This window comes from Panulirus ornatus, chromosome 25 (assembly GCF_036320965.1).
Source record: "Panulirus ornatus isolate Po-2019 chromosome 25, ASM3632096v1, whole genome shotgun sequence".
In the NCBI taxonomy this organism is placed as follows: Eukaryota; Metazoa; Arthropoda; class Malacostraca; order Decapoda; family Palinuridae; genus Panulirus; species Panulirus ornatus.
In genome coordinates this window covers 22,283,542-22,303,883 of record NC_092248.1, presented here as the reverse complement: position 1 = coordinate 22,303,883, position 20,342 = coordinate 22,283,542, and the positions used below count along the sequence as shown (strand labels likewise).

Here is a 20,342-nt window from a genome sequence, read left to right as displayed (position 1 = left end):
CCCAAACCACTCTTCCCCGTTACCCTTGAGCTTCGTTTCACTTAGAGCCAAAACATCCAGGTCCCTTTCCTCAAACATACTACCTATCTCTCCTTTTTCTCATCTTGGTTACATCCACACACATTTAGACACCCCAATCTGAGCCTTCGAGGAGGATGAGCGTTAGCGAGGTAGCGTTAATAGCAGAGGACTGAGCCTTAGAGGGAAAATCCTCACTTGGTCCCCTTCTCTGTTCCGTCTTTTGGAAAATTAAAAACTGGAGGGGAGGATTTCTAGCCTCCCGCCCCCTCCCCTTTTAGTCGCCTTTTACGACACGTATGGAAAACGTGGGAAGTTTTCTTTCTCCCTAAAGAAAATATATATATCATCAACGTCACGGCTCAATTTCGATCGATCGATGAACTTTAGTTTACGAAAGTGATTTACTGAATACCTCAAACAAGACAGACGGATCCTGGTTAAGTTTGGGCTTTGGGACTACCAGTTGCCAGGGTCATTAAGGCCGTTAACGTTGAGCTGCCTCCACCAAGCGAACTATACCGTAACACCTTCGCTGTGTGTGTGGCGATGGGGAAGGAGTGGGTCCAGCGATGTGACTGCGACGCCACTCTTAACAAACGCCACGTCCTGGCCTCCTTACGTCGAAAGCACTACTTAGCTGGAATTTTTTCTTAAATCAGTTGATGAAATTATCGAACAAAAACGACTGAAAATGACGAAGTGGGATGTGGACAATATCTTTTTTTCGCAAGTGTTCAGCAAAAAGAAAAAATGAATACAGTAAATACATTAAGAGTATTGGTTCGTGGCTTGTTGGCCCCAAGGCGATGGTGCATGAAATATAGTGACATTTAGTAACACAATTCCTGTAAGTAGAAGGTAGTGCTAGGTAGCCACAGTGCGGCCTTTTGCCATTACTACCAAAATCTTAGTCACCAGATCCCGTCTGCAAAGGGCATTTTGCCCCCAACCTCATAACTGGATCCAGTTTGTTCCATTACCCAACACATTTTATTCGTTCTCTGCTTCGATATCCAATATATATCGGCACTTTTCCTCATACTCTAAATGATGAATCACATTAAAAAAAAGAAAAGTAGAAATAGACCAATGGTTTACTAATTGTTCAGAAGAATGGGAATCACAGTTTATGGAACTAGATGTAGGAATTTACCTCCAGTGTGAGGTTAAATAATGTGAGACTAAAGTATTTCCAATGATTTTATTGAGGTCGTCCAATTGATGCTTCCGCATGCATTTGACGCATCACCTACGATACATTAATGATATTCTGTATCATGTATTACCTTCAGGGAAGCAATCCGATACTGGAACACGATTGCCACTATTGAGGTTATTTAGAAACATTTAAGACTTCCAGACCTCAAAGACAAATCCATATGACATAAAAACATTAATTCAGTCTTTCTATCGTCCCCTCTTGCTCCCATAATCCATCTGGCATGGACACACAATCCGCAAACAAGACCAAACAAGGGCCGCTGGTATAGTCAGGGTGGACGTGATCTAAGAGTTATCCTCGCTGCCGGAAGAAGGTGTTGGAAGATTTTTCGGTTCGTGGATGCACATTGACGTCGACGGAGGGCGTCCATGATCCTGGAGATTGATAGGCTAAAGAAGCCTAAACTTATGTACAGGATCTGAGGTCAGCCACACCTGAATATCTATGATTATATTTCCGCTTCAGAAAACAACCTCGATACCTCCTGGAGATGGGGCAAGTACTCTCCCTCCTTTGTAGAGGCACACATTGCCTTCCTCCCTAGGAGAGGTCCTGGTTGTCCTCCTTAACGGTAGAGGTCAGATTGTCTTCCTCTCTCTAAAGGCGACGGTTGTCTTCCTCTCAGAGCATGGCGTTAGGTTATCTTCCACTCCAAGAGGAAGTTAGGCTCTCTTCCTTTCCGGTGTGGACTCGATTGTCTTCCACCCTTACAATGGGGTCAGAATGTCTCCCTCCCTAAGAAGGGGTCAGGTTTCTTCCTCTGTAAGTGTCAGGTTGTCTTCCTCCATCGGAAAGTGTCAGGTTGTCTTCCTCCATCGGAAAGTGTCAAGTTGTCTTCCTCCCTAGGCCTCGATTGACTACATACATAGGCAGGTTCAGTTACCAAGCAACACCTCACGGAAGTACACGTAATTATGTCCTTCAGATTCTCTGGTTCTTTACCTGATACATCAAACTGTTCCTTGTTAACAACTGCATTCGTTTTCGTTGGAAGTTCCACGAAAACTGAAAGTTTCAATCAACGACTGACTTCATACGTTCCATGTGTTATCCTACAACACCATCATACACACACACGCACAAGGATACATTTAACAGTGATAACTGGTCCAGCCAGACATCAACTTTTGTAAAGTTTTAACATTTATGCAAATACATAGATCATCATAAAAACATAATCAATTCGTATCTGGTACATAACACGGTATAATCTCAGAGTATAAGAAGACTAACAAAAATACACAATATTCATCACTTTCAACAGAAGATTACGTCCTTAAGACTAAGAACGACAAAAGACAAACAGATACGATACAATGTAGGTATGTTTTACTCCACTTCGGTTTGAGAAGTGATGTTACATGCGGAATGGCTGGCGTCTTGCTGCGTTCTGTCCTGCATTTAGGAAGTAAAAACTACGATGCCTTGTTGAGCATTTCGGCCCTGGACGGAGTTAGTGACGGGAGGCCACAAGTGGCAGTGGTCAACGTTAACTGACCAAAGTTAAACAGATCCTCACGTCGCTGGCCCAATGCAAGTTCAAGGTCTGAAGAGCATTCTAGTCTGGTGGCGCAGTCAGGTTATCTACAATACTTTTGCAACTCGCATAATAATACTGCAGACGACGCTGAGAAATGAAGTTGTTTGATGAGACTAAGTACATTAAACCACAGCGTCTCTATGTCCTCTTTGCTAACGTACATCACATGGCACTTTATTATTTACTAGAAGATTAGGGGCCTCGTCTGCCTGCTCCGGATCAGTTGATCACTGACCTTTGGTCTCTGATTTACAATGAGTAGACGCTTCGACAAGTTTCAATGGAGAACGGCGGACCGGCATTCATCAATGGTATAACCAGTTCTCCCCCGTCATTTTTTTCAGTGTATACCTCCCTTATTGCTGGCACAAATTTATGTCTAAACATAACATATCACGCTATTAGACAGGAATTTTAATTCTGCTAAGGAAACACATCAGTTATTGGCAACTTATTATGGGGGTCAACTGTCGTGTGCATGGATCCACAGACAGAAAAGACCGAAACTACTTTCAGTAGTGCATAATATGATACAAAATCTTCCCTAAAATATATCACCTAAGCAGGAAGCCTAGGCTGTCCGTGCCGTCTCAACTAACATAAGAAAAAGAAATCTATCTTTAATTATTGGCACTTGTGTACGAGAAGCAATCGTCCTGTGGACAGTATCTTTTCCGGCGTGTCAACAGACAGGACCGACTTATTAGTGTAGACCTATAGCTGTATAAAGCCAGTCGTGAGAAAGACATGGATTAACAGAGCTTCAAATGAGGTTACAGTAAACGCTGCTGACATTGATTCGATATCTGGTAAACCATAATTTTGGTGGTTCCATTCACGGACATGATCTGGGCGAAGTCTTACACAAGTCTGGGGGATATATCAAATACAGGGAGATATATGAAACAAGTTCCATGTTACGAACTGAAGCAGGTTTTGCCAAAGGTTCATACGATGTATGAAACTCGTGGTATAGGAGTATATGAAATGAAGCACCTGAAATCCTGTTACCATATGCGGTTCTGAAAACCAAAGCAAGAGTTTGATGCTGCTTCGAGACATCAGGTCCTCTGATGTACGTTCTCGAAGGCTGGAATTTCGCTGCTTGAGCTCAATACAATCCTCGTCCTTATGGGTGTTCAGGGGCCACTACTTGGGGTCAACATAATCCTCGTCCTTATAGGTGCTCAGGGGTACTACTTGAGATCAACACAATCCTCGTCCATATGGGTGTTCAGGGATCACTACTTGGGGTCATCAGAATCCTCGTCTTCATGGGTGCTCAAGAGTTTTGACTCCTCTGTCTTGCCTTCTGCTGTGTCCATCTCTATGTCCTCTTCCTGCTCACCGTAAAGGTCCAGCTGATGGCTGTAGCAGAACACGACAATGTCGCCGATCACCGAGACTAGAGTCAATGCTGAGGGCGGAAAGCAAGTCCACTATCAGTAACCATTTCCCTGGTGAAATGATGAATGGTCGACAACTGATGTCCACGGTTATGAATGAGAGAAGCATGGAAAAATGTTGAGACACATCCATCTAAAATACTAGTAACAGAAGTTACAGTCACAACATACTTGATATAAACTGTATGCTACATCCAAGTTAACTCCAAGAGTCTTCAATACATTCTACTAAAATTAACATACACAAGAGCAGAAAGGAAGACGATTAACTGCAATATAATGATCAGTCCAAGCCATGATCTGGTTAACCAAAATGTAACACTTGAAAAGTTTATTTCTTTGCTTTTCCAGTAAGTACTACTTTACCTGGGGTTTTCAATCACCTCTGACTTAGAGCACCTCGTTTACATAAGGAACTTGCCCGGTCCTCTCCATCAGAGATCATCAGTCGCGCTTTGCGTTACCTAGTCGATAACGAGACTCTCTGTAACCAGGTCGTCAACGATCACACATTTGGGGTACGATCCAGACAACAAAACCTCCTGCACCCTCATGGTGGATCAGTGCATTGCTTCATCCACCGTCTACATCCGCAGTCTCTGGTTAGCTTCCATCAACTCCGCCCATGATTGTTAGTCTTAAATGACACAAAACATTTTACTTTCGAAACAAGACGACATCGCTGTGAATAATTCGCACCGTACATCTACACTCTCTGGCCGATTTATCTCCGTGGTTGATGATGGATCAGCCTCCCCACCTTTCTCTATCAACAGCAGTGTCCCTCAAGGTTCTGTCCTATTCCCTACACTCTTTCTCCATTTTATCAAGGATTTCCTGCTTTTCACAAATAACCAAATGCACTCACACGCTAACGACGTCCTTTAATTCTACTCCTTCTCCTCTCACTCGATCTGCATCTCATCTCAACAGAACTTCCTCTATAAACTCAGACTTGGACAGGATGTCTCAGTGAGGTAGACGAAATCTTGTTAAGTTTAATGCCTCCAAGACCCGGTTTCTACCTATCTCACCATCGCAACTTTCCTCTCTCCTTTGCCGGTTCTGTAATTCCACCTCTTGACTCAATGAACATACTTGGTGTTACTGTAACGTCCACTCTATCTTAGAGCTCCCACCAGACCTGCTTCTGCCATAGGCATGGTGATCTACCAGACCTGTTCTTTATACTTGGCTTTAACACAGGTATGGTGATCCACTAAACCTGAACCTAACACAGGTATGGCAACCTACCAGGCCTGCTCCAAAAACAGGTATGACAACCTACCAGACCTGCCCTTAACACAGGGATGGCAACCTTTCACTTGAGACCTACCTGCAGGTACAAGGTGTATTATGATCCTGAACTTGTCCGAGTCGTAGAGCCAACAGTTGCCAAATATACCACAAGACTTTTCCCACAACAGACACGACGAATCTGGGAGAAAAATGAAGAAGAAAATGGGTCTCAATCGTCACATCAACAAAAGTACCGACTTTTCGAACTGATTTGTGAATTGAATTGATTTTCTGATATATTTTTTTCTTTGTTTTACGTTAAATAACTCTATCCATTACCTCATGAGTGTTAGCGGGCTCCACCTGTAAGGGAAAGCACCGCTGGCAAGAAGTCACCTTATGTTTACTTTTCCATCGTCAGTGGCGCAAAAAGTGTAGTACAACGCTGAGGATCTCGTCTGAAAGTAACTCACTTTGGCCTGCTTCAGCGTGGAGCGTAGCATTGAAAGCTAAAGGAGTCCCATAATTAGGGTCCTAAGGCTCCTTAATACTGCCTCATTTTCGATACACTGTTCTCAGGTTACTTACGGAGAAAATGTATTTAAAGTTTGTAATCAACTTCACAGATGTTATGGTATTTTGGTAAATGTAACAAATTCTTTGATATGATTTTCGTTGACCCTCTGGTTTCCATCGCGCAGCCGTAAGACATACAACGATCATATCTACTTCAGAAACTGCAATAATGACAAGACCCAGGTAGACGTATATACTGGCTTCGGTCAATCTGGATGACAATGCTGGTCCATGAAAGAAGACCCCCCCCCCCCCGACACACACACACACACACACACACACACACACACATTTTCTTCACCTCGTAGTGTAAAAAGAAGTTTTTCATCGTGAATGGTAGTGAAAACTATTAGGCTTATTTACCAATGGAAAAGACTGTTTGAGCGGAAGCACCCCAAGTGTTCGAAACGTGGTGGTTTCACTTTCATCAGTCAACACATCGAACACTTTCAATCAGTAGAAGCAGAAGGACGCACTGTCTTCCCAAATGTAACGAGTCATTACGAGTTTTTTCCGATTCGAACCATAAGATAATCTGACCTAAACTCTTGAGATCCAGATAAGAACGTAGATAAGAATGCAGCTCTCGATACCGCACTTTATCTACATCTCCGTCAGAATGTCATGCTATCGCTGAGTAAATGTTAATGACTTGCATGACTTAGCATAACAGGTAGATAGTGGCGGCTAGGATCTACACTGACGGCACTTAAAAGCAGACCATCAGTCAAAGTCTTTCTAAAAACAACATATCGTAATTCCAGGTCAGCCACGTTCATCCATAGCATGTAGCTGTCAGCCACTCACCTATGATCGCGCCCATTATGATAGGTGCTGGAATGAAGCCGAAGAAGCTGATGAAGACAGTGAGCGCACCCAAGGCCAGGCCCTTATCTTCATCCGCCACAGACCTGCGAAGAAGAGAAGTTCGGGTAATGGAACACTGGCCCTCCTCCTTCAGGCTAGTCGATACAATTGTTATTCTTATAAATCTTGGCAACTTCAACCGTGTCCTTCAGGTTGGTAGATAATCGATTATATTAGTGTGTTGAGGGAACACTTCACGCAAAACTATTGTTCTTGTGGACGCAAAACTCAATCAAGAGTCAGTCAGTAGCTTCAGTCCTATAAGGCTCATGACTCAAGTGCTGGTAACAGACCCTACAGGTTCTGACCGTCCATACAGACCCTACAGGTTCTGACCGTCCATACAGACCCTACAGGTTCTGACCGTTCATACAGACCCTACAGGTTCTGACCGTCCATACAGACCCTACAGGTTCTGACCGTTCATACAGACCCTACAGGTTCTGACCGTCCATACAGACCCTACAGGTTCTGACCGTTCATACAGACCCTACAGGTTCTGACCATTCATACAGACCCTACAGGTTCTGACCATTCATACAGACCCTACAGGTTCTGACCATTCATACAGACCCTACAGGTCCTGACCGTCCATATTTTCTACCTACTTTCAGTTGCTTGTGACAATAATTTTGTTTTTTCTTTTTTTTTCGCCTTGAGATATATTATTATGATGATAAGTATCTCTTAAATAACCGTTTCCCGTTTGTGCTAACAAGTACATCACTGTTAAACTTTATTTTCCATATCAGAAAATATACTGAGGGGAATAACATGTTCTTACTGAGTTATTAATTATACAAAAACTTACAGGAATATAAGAAGATATACTAGTTCATGAACTGTATTTTCTCCCTGTAGGTTCCGATGGTTGGAATAAGACTACCTGTTATTCACCACAAACGCCAGAGTTCTTATCCATGTACAATAAATGGAATATACCAATATCATAACTGGATTTTAATGCCAAAAAATTCAGTAAGGGTCTAGTGCTGTAAGATACTAAGGAACATTATAGTGGAAAAAAAGATTAGTTTACATCATGATTGGCGTCGCATCAAAACATATACAATTGAAAAGAAAAAAAAATCTTGTAAACTATGACTTACCTAATATGAAGCAGACTACTGCCCGCTCTGCTGGTCGAGGACACAGTCTTGATGATGATCTGAATGATGAGGTAGTAGAAGAAGGTGTCGCACGGCTCGGGGCAGTAACCGCTCGTCCCATACCCAAACCCATCGCCAGTCTGTAAACATTGACCGAAAGGAATCAAATCGTCATTGCAGAGGGTTACAGCGGCCCTGGCTCTGGGGCAGTTCCTCATCTGACATATATTTAGAAGTGTAACTTGATTCATCACACATATCCTCAACTTCAATAAACTGCGATCATGAATCTGAAATGCACTACATCTTCCTCAGAAAACTCTTATTTTCACTGAAATTATAATGAGCTTAACGTAGTGAAGATAAGGGTAGAGTGCTGAAGTCCTTTGCAATGAAGATGTGAGTAATGAGTACAAAATCTGCTGGACCTGGAGCCTCTAAGCTGAGTAAAGGAAAAGGATAATGAGGAAGAAGGTTAGTGACCAAGAGTATGAGGGACATATGTTCAAGGACAATGTGTATTTACGACATCACATTCGTTCTTGAGAGTTGGTACGGGTCGTAGCCTTGTACCAAGGAATCATACCGTCACGTTCAAGTACCGTGCCGTCGTAAACATGCATTGTGCCCTCACGCTCAAAGGATCGCACCGTCGTACTCAAAGGATCGCACCGCCGTACTCAAGGGATCGCACCGTCGTACTCAAAGGATCGCACCGTCGTACTCAAGGTATGTTAACAGGTGACACAGCTCTCCGGAAAAGTCACCCAGCAAGAGCAGTTAAAGGCCGTTCATCACAGTCAACATACTGTCATAAAGCAATAACTCAAAGTCTGAAAATGTACCTGCAGTCCATCCCGTTGAAAGTAAAATTTAAAAAAATCAACTCCTGGAAGACCATGTCAGCGATGGTGAACGCGTGTGTGTGCGCAAGCCTCTTATGTAGAGAGGCATCTAACGGAAAAGAAAAAAAAAACTGCTCACATGAAAACTTGGTTCATCAGCCAGCTCTTCAGTACCAGTGTCATTCATTCCTCACACTATGCTCGGGTTACACAAGGCATGTCTGATTCTCTTACCTCTGGCGGTAAGGTAGTGCTGGCGGGCGGCGTAGTAAAGATATCTGATGGTGGAGTGGACGTATTGCTGATACACTTGCACCCACTGAATACCTGCAAGCGGGAAAAGAATGAATTAGTTTAACCTTTCCATCTCAGAAGGTACGCGGGTGCATCTATCTGAGTGGTGTGAGGTGATGGCCGATCATGTACGGGTCCTCTGCTACTTTCATTATCCAATTTCCAACGTCTTTACATTCATGACAACCTTCCTGTATCCTACAGTAAGTATTGACTGGCCTAAAACAAAGACTCTCTCTCTCTCTCTCTCTCTCTCTCTCTCTCTCTCTCTCTCTCTATATATATATATATATATATATATATATATATATATATATATATATATATATATATATATATATATATATATATATATTTTTTTTTTATTATACTTTGTCGCTGTCTCCCGCGTTTGCGAGGTAGCGCAAGGAAACAGACGAAAGAAATGGCCCAACCCACCCCCCATACACATGTATATACATACGTCCACACACGCAAATATACATACCTACACAGCTTTCCATGGTTTACCCCAGACGCTTCACATGCCCTGATTCAATCCACTGACAGCACGTCAACCCCGGAATACCACATCGATCCAATTCACTCTATTCCTTGCCCTCCTTTCACCCTCCTGCATGTTCAGGCCCCGATCACACAAAATCTTTTTCACTCCATCTTTCCACCTCCAATTTGGTCTCCCTCTTCTCCTTGTTCCCTCCACCTCCGACACATATATTCTCTTGGTCAATCTTTCCTCACTCATCCTCTTCATGTGCCCAAACCACTTCAAAACACCCTCTTCTGCTCTCTCAACCACGCTCTTTTTATTTCCACACATCTCTCTTACCCTTACGTTACTCACTCGATCAAACCACCTCACACCACACATTGTCCTCAAACATCTCATTTCCAGCACATCCATCCTCCTGCGCACAACTCTATCCATAGCCCACGCCTCGCAACCATACAACATTGTTGGAACCACTATTCCTTCAAACATACCCATTTTTGCTTTCCGAGATAATGTTCTCGACTTCCACACATTCTTCAAGGCCCCCAGGATTTTCGCCCCCTCCCCCACCCTATGATCCACTTCCGCTTCCATGGTTCCATCCGCTGCCAGATCCACTCCCAGATATCTAAAACACTTCACTTCCTCCAGTTTTTCTCCATTCAAACTCACCTCCCAATTGACTTGACCCTCAACCCTACTGTACCTAATAACCTTGCTCTTATTCACATTTACTCTTAACTTTCTTCTTCACACACTTTTCCAAACTCAGTCACCAGCTTCTGCAGTTTCTCACATGAATCAGCCACCAGCGCTGTATCATCAGCGAACAACAACTGACTCACTTCCCAAGCTCTCTCATCCCCAACAGACTTCATACTTGCCCCTCTTTCCAAAACTCTTGCATTTACCTCCCTAACAACCCCATCCATAAACAAATTAAACAACCATGGAGACATCACACACCCCTGCCGCAAACCTACATTCACTGAGAACCAATCACTTTCCTCTCTTCCTACACGTACACATGCCTTACATCCTCGATAAAAACTTTTCACTGCTTCTAACAACTTTCCTCCCACACCATATATTCTTAATACCTTCCACAGAGCATCTCTATCAACTCTATCATATGCCTTCTCCAGATCCATAAATGCTACATACAAATCCATTTGCTTTTCTAAGTATTTCTCACATACATTCTTCAAAGCAAACACCTGATCCACACATCCTCTACCACTTCTGAAACCAAACTGCTCTTCCCCAATCTGATGCTCTGTACATGCCTTCACCCTCTCAATCAATACCCTCCCATATAATTTACCAGGAATACTCAACAAACTTATACCTCTGTAATTTGAGCACTCACTCTTATCCCCTTTGCCTTTGTACAATGGCACTATGCACGCATTCCGCCAATCCTCAGGCACCTCACCATGAGTCATACATACATTAAATAACCTTACCAACCAGTCAACAATACAGTCACCCCCTTTTTTAATAAATTCCACTGCAATACCATCCAAACCTGCTGCCTTGCCGGCTTTCATCTTCCGCAAAGCTTTCACTACCTCTTCTCTGTTTACCAAATCATTTTCCCTAACCCTCTCACTTTGCACACCACCTCGACCAAAACACCCTATATCTGCCACTCTATCATCAAACACATTCAACAAACCTTCAAAATACTCACTCCATCTCCTTCTCACATCACCACTACTTGTTATCACCTCCCCATTTGCGCCCTTCACTGAAGTTCCCATTTGCTCCCTTGTCTTACGCACTTTATTTACCTCCTTCCAGAACATCTTTTTATTCTCCATAAAATTTAATGATACTCTCTATCCCCAACTCTCATTTGACCTTTTTTTCACCTCTTGCACCTTTCTCTTGACCTCCTGTCTCTTTCTTTTATACATCTCCCACTCAATTGCATTTTTTCCCTGCAAAAATCGTCCAAATGCCTCTCTATTCTCTTTCACTAATACTCTTACTTCTTCATCCCACCACTCACTACCCTTTCTAATCAACCCACCTCCCACTCTTCTCATGCCACAAGCATCTTTTGCGCAATCCATCACTGATTCCCTAAATACATCCCATTCCTCCCCCACTCCCCTTACTTCCATTGTTCTCACCTTTTTCCATTCTGTACTCAGTCTCTCCTGGTACTTCCTCACACAGGTCTCCTTCTCAAGCTCACTTACTCTCACCACCCTCTTCACCCCAACATTCACTCTTCTTTTCTGAAAACCCATACAAATCTTCACCTTAGCCTCCACAAGATAATGATCAGACATCCCTCCAGTTGCACCTCTCAGCACATTAACATCCAAAAGTCTTATGTATATCTCGCTTTTTAAACCAGGTATTCCCAATCATCAGTCCTTTTTCAGCACATAAATCTACAAGCTCTTCACCATTTCCATTTACAACACTGAACACCCCATGTATACCAATTATTCCCTCAACTGCCACATTACTCACCTTTGCATTCAAATCACCCATCACTATAATCCGGTCTCGTGCATCAAAACCACTAACACACTCATTCAGCTGCTCCCAAAACACTTGCCTCTCTTGATCTTTCTTCTCATGCCCAGGTGCATATGCACCAATAATCACCCACCTCTCTCCATCAACTTTCAGTTTTACCCATATTAATCGAGAATTTACTTTCTTACACTCTATCACATACTCCCACAACTCCTGTTTCAGGAGTATTGCTACTCCTTCCCTTGCTCTTGTCCTCTCACTAACCCCTGACTTTACTCCCCAGACATTCCCAAACCACTCTTCCCCTTTACCCTTGAGCTTCGTTTCACTCAGAGCCAAAACATCCAGGTTCCTTTCCTCAAACATACTACCTATCTCTCCTTTTTTCACATCTTGTTTACATCCACACACATTTAGGCACCCCACTCTGAGCCTTCGAGGAGGATGAGCACTCCCCGCGTGACTCCTTCTTCTGTTTCCCATTTTAGAAAGTTAATATATATATATATATATATATATATATATATATATATATATATATATATATATATATATATATATATATATATATAAATTATATGGTAAATTATATGGTAAATTATATGGGAGGGTATTGATTGAGAGGGTGAAGGCATGTACAGAGCATCAGATTGGGGAAGAGCAGTGTGGTTTCAGAAGTGGTAGAGGATGTGTGGATCAGGTGTTTGCTTTGAAGAATGTATATGAGAAATACTTAGAAAAGCAAATGGATTTGTATGTAGCATTTATGGATCTGGAGAAGGCATATGATAGAGTTGATAGAGATGCTCTGTGGAAGGTATTAAAAATATATGGTGTGGGAGGCAAGTTGTTAGAAGCAGTGAAAAGTTTTTATCGAGGATGTAAGGCATGTGTACGTGTAGGAAGAGAGGAAAGTGATTGGTTCTCAGTGAATGTAGGTTTGCGGCCGTGGTGTGTGATGTCTCCATGGTTGTTTAATTTGTTTATGGATGGGGTGGTTAGGGAGGTGAATGTAAGAGTTTTGGAAAGAGGGGCAAGTATGAAGTCTGTTGGGTATGAGAGAGCTTGGGAAGTGAGTTAGTTGTTGTTCGCTGATGATACAGCGCTGGTGGCTGATTCATGTAAGAAACTGCAGAAGCTGGTGACTGAGTTTGGTAAAGTGTGTGAGAGAAGAAAGTTAAGAGTAAATGTGAATAAGAGCAAGGTTATTAGGTACAGTAGGGTTGAGGGTCAAACCAACTGGGAGGTAAGTTTGAATGGAGAAAAACTGGAGGAAGTAAAGTGTTTTAGATATCTGGGAGTGGATCTGGCAGCGGATGGAACCATGGAAGCGGAAGTGGATCATAGGGTGGGGGAGGGGGCGAAAATCCTGGGAGCCTTGAAGAATGTGTGGAAGTCGAGAACATTATCTCGGACAGCAAAAATGGGTATGTTTGAAGGAATAGTGGTTCCAACAATGTTGTATGGTTGCGAGGCGTGGGCTATGGATAGAGTTGTGCGCAGGAGGATGGATGTGCTGGAAATGAGATGTTTGAGGACAATGTGTGGTGTGAGGTGGTTTGATCGAGTAAGTAACGTAAGGGTAAGAGAGATGTGTGGAAATAAAAAGAGCGTGGCTGAGAGAGCAGAAGAGGGTGTTTTGAAATGGTTTGGGCACATGGAGAGAATGAGTGAGGAAAGATTGACCAAGAGGATATATGTGTCGGAGGTGGAGGGAACGAGGAGAAGAGGGAGACCAAATTGGAGGTGGAAAGATGGAGTGAAAAAGATTTTGTGTGATCGGGGCCTGAACATGCAGAAGGGTGAAAGGAGGGCAAGGAATAGAGTGAATTGGATCGATGTGGTATACCGGTGTTGACGTGCTGTCAGTGGATTGAATCAGGGCATGTGAAGTGTCTGGGGTAAACCATGGAAAGCTGTGTAGGTATGTATATTTGCGTGTGTGGACGTATGTATATACATGTGTATGGGGGTGGGTTGGGCCATTTCTTTCGTCTGTTTCCTTGCGCTACCTCGCAAACGCGGGAGACAGCGACAAAGCAAAAAAAAAAAAATATATATATATTTTCCATACTATTTGCCATTTCCCGCATTAGCGAGGTAGCGTTAAGAACGGAGGACTGGGCCTTTGTGGGAATATCTTCACCTGGCCCCCTTCTCTGTTCCTTCTTTTGAAAAAAAGAAAAAAAAAACAAAAAAAACACGATAATGAAACACGATAAGTTCCCAAGCGCACTTTTGTGTCGTGATCACATCGTCAGGGGAGATACTAGAAAGAGAAGGAAGACGTAGAACAATCAGTTTATACACAAAGAAGAGACGGAGCTAAGACGCCGTTGGTACACAAGCGGTGGCGTTCGGGTCTGGCACCGTGCATGGGAGGCTGGGAGGGAGGAAGTTTCGGTTACAGGGTCAATGTGTGGTGAAACAGCAACTATTTTGCGTCCAAGTTGGTCTTCGGATGGCCAGTGCCTGGTTTCAGCTTATGCAATGAATAATAGTGGCCCCACATCTCAAATTATTGAACGAGATAGATGGAATACTGATAAGAATTTTGTTGGGCATCGGAAACCTGCAACGTGTGGTTTGGATACTCTACCTAAAGAAGCACAAAGAGCTCAAAGAGAATGACTACAGGAAGGCAACAAAGATGGTACCACTATTAAGAGAGCTAAGCTACAAGAAAGGGCTTTAAATCTACTCACCTTGAAAGAAAGAAGACTGAGGGGTAATCCTGATCACAACCTTCAATTTTCTAAAAGAGATCGACAAAATGGACAGTGGACAGTTCTTTGAAAGATGCAGAGACAGCAACCAGAGGACACAACATGAAATCAAATTACTTAAATCCTTTAATGTAAATGTATCCTTCAGCAACAAAAATACTATTAAGAATATCTTAAAAACTCGCCAGAAGATTCTGCAGGTTGTTTTTACGGAATCCCTTGTAAGAACTGATATGTTTTATACTGGGCAGACTGTTAAGGATCTCTAGGTTAGGCTCAAGCAGCATAAATATACTATAAGAACAGGACTAAAATCTAATGCTTTAATCATGTTAAAAATCATACCATTGTATTGACTGGAGTAACGCCAATACAGTTATTAACTGTAACTCTCTGACCAAAGGAAATATCACTGAGCCTTCTCTTATCAAATACACAAAGAGTTGTGACATTAATATTAGTGAAGGTCTCTACAAACTTGATGTAGCTTCGTCATAAGCAAAATCTGTAAACGGTTCATTGATAAATCTTTCAAGTTGGCAAAGAAATCATTTTACAGAGTTGAACCTAAAACTCCGAGTGACACTAAGAACCTTTAAGTTCTCCCTTTTAATAATAATTTTACCTTACTTCTCATGTTGCTTAAATCCTGTAATGTAAATGTTGCCTTCAGCAACAACAGTATCATAAAGATCTTAATCAGGAACTCACCAGAAAGTTCCGCACGGTGCGTTTACATAGTACCACGTATATATTGGATAAGTTTTACATTGGGCAGACTGGTAAGGATCTTTCTCTTAAACTTAAGCAACATAAATGTAGTATAAGAATAGGTCAAAGAATCAAATGCCTTGTTTAATCATGTTGAAAATTATGATCATTGTACTGACTGGAGCAATGCCAACTTAGTTATTCAATATCATTGAAGCTTCTGTTATTAAATACACAGAGAATTATAACATAAATATTAATGAAGGTCTATATATATTCGATAGCTTTATTGTTGATAAGATTTGTAAACAGTTCCTTTCTTGTCCACACGATAAATCTTATGATACGCATATTGTCAGACTTGAACGCACCTAACTTCCCCATAACTCTTCATAATTCATTTATCAACGTACACAACGATTCGCCTATGCGCTAGATATCGTCATGGGAAAGTGAATGACACAATACATATCACTGAATTTACAAATCCACCAGAGAAAGTTGGAGTTGGAAGTAAAGGAGAGCCACAATGAGAGCAGAAAAGACAGGTCAGGTGCTTGGGTCCCTCTCCACCCGTGGGCCGCCCAGGAGGACAGGGCCCGCGCCTCCTGAGCTGTAGGAGAGTTTCAACTCAAACAACGAACAACTCACTCAAAACTTTCTTATGTTTACTATGGAATGATCAATCCATTTCAGACATGAGGGTTTGTAAATCCTTATGATCCACCCACGTCGAACGCGCACTTCCTGTCAGTACAAAGCCAGTCATCAATTACTGAGACAATGAAATCAGAAAACAACCCTTGGACTTCATGAAGCAGTTTCTGAGAACGTGAACACAACTTGACTCATATCCTAATGGTAAGCATATCACTGTCCAGCCACCAAAAATGATGATTTACCTTTTTCGTTATACATGCCATTTATATCCACTGAACACCATACCCTTTTTCACACTAAAGGTTAAGATGTAACGGAGGACTGCTTAATATTTTCATTTTAAAATAACCGACATGACAAGAATGAAAGAAAAAAATAGCACAGGAAAAAGAATGAAATAAGTCATAGCTCTTTCAGTGTCTGCAAATCTGACTCTCAAAAGTGGAGAGGTTGTAGGAAAGGACGAAAGAAAGAAGAGAATTTCATTCTTTCGCTGTCCAAGAAAAGGAGTTATCATAAAGGCCAATCCTCGTCTGGCTAGACTCCACACAGAATCTGTAGGATGCAGTAGCCAAGCGCGTGCCACGGGTCAAAGCCTTAGTGTGAGGGAAGCGATGAAGTAGCTAATGAGAGCATTGGTCGAAATGACACCTGGAGAAAAAATAGAGGTCAGCATCATCTCACAAGACGGAAAAGCAGGGATGAAGATCGATAATGCCAGGAGACTTTGATAAGATGAAAGGTGTGATAACAAAGTTGATTCTGTTTTGTACCCCTGCCATGTGTACAGAGTTAATGTTTTTGCAAGATATTATAGTATGATACAGATGCAATACAGAGGGTGCCTGTTTACGCTGATTATATAGTGCTTGTGGTTCTATGGTATATTACCAGAACGTCAATGAATAAGTCTTCAAATACAACCTACGGAGCGGTTTTCATCTAGGAACTGAACTTACTATTGGGCTAACTGAAGTGTTAGCGTGGGTGCAGCCAGCGTAGCAGGCGGAGTAGAAGACAGTGGTCTGGTCCTGGGAACACATGGGTGCGAACTTGTCAGAACAGCCGCAGTCAGCCGAGCAGTCTGGCCTCCCTGACCTACAGGTGAGGTAGAAGATATGTTAGTGAGGTGCGGCCATCATGTGGTAGGTGGGAATGCAAGATGAAGGCCACGCACTTCCGCTTGGTCGGCATCACATTTTCCTAAAGTAAACAGATTAAGTTAAATCGTTTGTCTGGTTGATTTCAGCATTATTATTATGGGCATTTACTGTGCCAAAAGGCATGTGGTAATGGATCATGAAAGTGGAGACTATGAAATCTTTTGAAGGGTTGTGTTATTGGTGCTTATAATCCTACTTAAGATTGTTGTGTTGTTACTTGTGGTTACAACGCCACTTGGATGTGTATTGTTATAGAGGTGGGTATTACCGGCGCTCACAGTCCAACCAAGCCAGGGCCGGTTTACCCAAAGGTACAAGTATGCCGAGTGTGCCTGGTAAGTTGTATGGAAGAGTCGTAATTGAGGAAGAACTGAAACGCGCAAAGCATGAGACTGGGGAGGGAGATTGTAGTTTCCAGAGTGATAGAGGATTGTGGATCAGGTGTTCCCTTTGAAAGTTTTGTGTGAGAAACAAAGAACAGAAGGATTTGTATGTGACATTGCTGGATCTGGGAAATAATATGATAGGGTTGATAGAGATGTTTATTGAAGGTGAAGAGTTTATATGGTAGGGTTGATAGAGATGTTTATTGAAGGTGAAGAGTTTATATGGTAGGGTTGACAGAGATGTTTATTGAAGGTCAAGGGTTTATATTAAGACATACGTGTGTGCGAGGAGGCAGAGAGCAGCGTGTGGTTCCAAGTGAAGATGGGTCATAGCATGACAAGGGTGTATGATAGTTATGTTTGAAGGCACAGTAGTTCCGAAGCTGTTGTACGAAAACGAAGCATGGACTGTAGGAAAGAATATACGAAAGAACGTAAATGTGCTGGAAATGAACTGTGTGAGGAGAATATGTGGTGTCACTGGGATTGACTGAGTCAGAAATGATGGAGGAAGAAAGAGTTGTGGTCATAAGAGTATGGTTGAGAGAGGTGGAGAGCATAGGCTGAAGAGGTTTAGACATATGGAGAGAATGAGCGAAGAGATGTTGACGAAGAGGATATATCTGTCAAAAGGGTAGGGAAGAAGACGTGGGGGGGGGGACCGAAATAAAGATGGAGATGGAGTGAATAAGGGTTTTGTGAGGTCGGGCCCAAACACGTAGCAAAGTGAAAAACGTGAAAGGGATAAAGTGAATTCAGGCGATGTGGTCTACATGGGGCGAGATGCTGCCACTGGATTGAATCAGGGAATGTGAAGCAGCTGGGGGATCAGAACAGGTGGCTGTGTTTTCGGAGCATTACAGATGACAGCTAGAGAATGAATACGAGCGAATACGGCCAAAACTTTATCTGTCCTTGGCGCTACTTTGCTTAAGCGGGATACGATGAAGTATGAAATATGAAAGAATTTGTGAATAAATAAATAAATGATAAATACCACTTGAATTTTTGTATGCTGTCTGCATTAACCACGTCCTCAGTCAATGTTCCAATCCTCCACAACTCTTAGTACAATGCAAGTATTTCTTCATATCCTTATTTACAAGTTATCTACTAAATTTCATGTTCTTTTCTCTTGTTCGGTCGGTTTCACTACATCTCTCACAATACTGTACACTGTCCACCTCCTCCAAGATGGGTCAATTTAAAGTTCTTAATCCTGGTACCATCTCTGCTGTCCTCCTCCAGACCGTCTCTGTGAATTCTTTGTGCTTCATTAGGTGTGGTGGCCAGACCTGTGTGTGTGTGTGTGTGTGTGTGTGTGTGTGTGTCTGTGTGTGTGTGTCTGTGTGTGTGTGTGTCTGTGTGTGTGTGTGTGTGTGTGTGTGTGTGTGTGTGTGTGTGTGTGTGTGTGTGTGTGTGTGTGTGTGTCTGTGTGTCTGTGTGTCTGTGTGTGTCTGTGTGTCTGTGTGTGTCTGTGTGTCTGTGTGTGTCTGTGTGTCTGTGTGTGTCTGTGTGTATGTGTCTGTGTGTGTGTGTCTATGTGTGTGTGTCTGTGTGTGTGTGTCTGTGTGTGTGTCTGTGTGTGTGTTGATCAAGCAGTGTTTTGCTTTTTTGTTGTTCCTTTACTTAAATTTTGTTTTGTTTAATCAGTTTAACCAGTGTGCCTAAGGACTGGCGGAAGGCATGCATAGTGCCATTGTACAAAGGCAAAGGGGATAAAAGTGATTGCTCAAATTACAGAGGTATAAGTTTGTTGAGTATTCCTGGGAAATTATATGGGAGGGTATTGATTGAGAGTGAAGACATGTACAGAGCATCAGATTGGGGAAGAGCAGTGTGGTTTCAGAAGTGGTAGAGGATGTGTGGATCAGGTGTTTGCTTTGAAGATGTATGTGAGAAATACTTAGAAAAGCAAATGGATTTGTATGTAGCATTTATGAATCTGGAGAAGGCATATGATAGAGATGATAGAGATGCTCTGTGGAAGGTATTAAGAATATATAGTGTGGGAGGCAAGTTGTTACAAGCAGTGAAAAGTTTTTATCGAGGATGTAGGGCATGTGTACGAGTGGGAAGAGAGGAAAGTGATTGTTTCTCAGCGAATGTTGGTTTGCGGTAGGGGTGCATGATGTCTCCATGGTTGTTTAATTTGTTTATGGATGGGGTTGTTAAGGAGATGAACGCAAGAGTTTTGGAAAGAAGGGCAAGTATGCAGTCTGTTGTGGATGAGTGAGCTTGGGAAGTGAGTTAGTTGTTGTTCGCTGATGATACAGCGCTGGTGGCTGAGTCGAGGGAGAAACTGCAGAAGCTGGTGACTGAGTTTGGTACAGTGTGAAAGAAGAAAGCTGAGAGTAAATGTGAACAACAGCAAGGTTATTAGGTACAGTAGGGTTGAGGAACAAGTCAATTGGGAGGTAAGTTTGAATGGAGAGTGACTGGAGGAAGTGAAGTGTTTTAGATATCTGGGAGTGGATTTGGCAGCGGATGGAACCATGGAAGCGGAAGTGAATCATAGGGTGGGGGAGGGGGCGAAAGTTATTGGACCGTTGAAAAATGTGTGGAAGTCGAGAACGTTATCTTGGAAA

General features: G+C 42.5%; 1 protein-coding gene across 3 annotated transcripts in view; it reads right to left on the bottom strand.

Moving 5' to 3' along the window:
* Positions 1 to 1,207: 1,207 nt before the first annotated feature.
* LOC139757316 (solute carrier organic anion transporter family member 74D-like) overlaps positions 1,208 to 20,342 on the bottom strand; it is an 89,645-nt gene continuing 70,510 nt past the window's right edge. For all 3 annotated transcript variants that reach the window (XM_071677717.1, XM_071677716.1, XM_071677718.1), the window contains 6 exons: positions 17,165 to 17,303; positions 9,060 to 9,152; positions 7,981 to 8,120; positions 6,812 to 6,915; positions 5,526 to 5,627; positions 1,208 to 4,200 (listed from right to left, as the gene is read on the bottom strand). In XM_071677717.1, the coding sequence (XP_071533818.1) occupies positions 4,028 to 4,200; positions 5,526 to 5,627; positions 6,812 to 6,915; positions 7,981 to 8,120; positions 9,060 to 9,152; positions 17,165 to 17,303 (751 nt within the window). In that variant the 3' untranslated portion in view covers positions 1,208 to 4,027. The remainder of the gene's footprint in view (positions 4,201 to 5,525; positions 5,628 to 6,811; positions 6,916 to 7,980; positions 8,121 to 9,059; positions 9,153 to 17,164; positions 17,304 to 20,342) is intronic.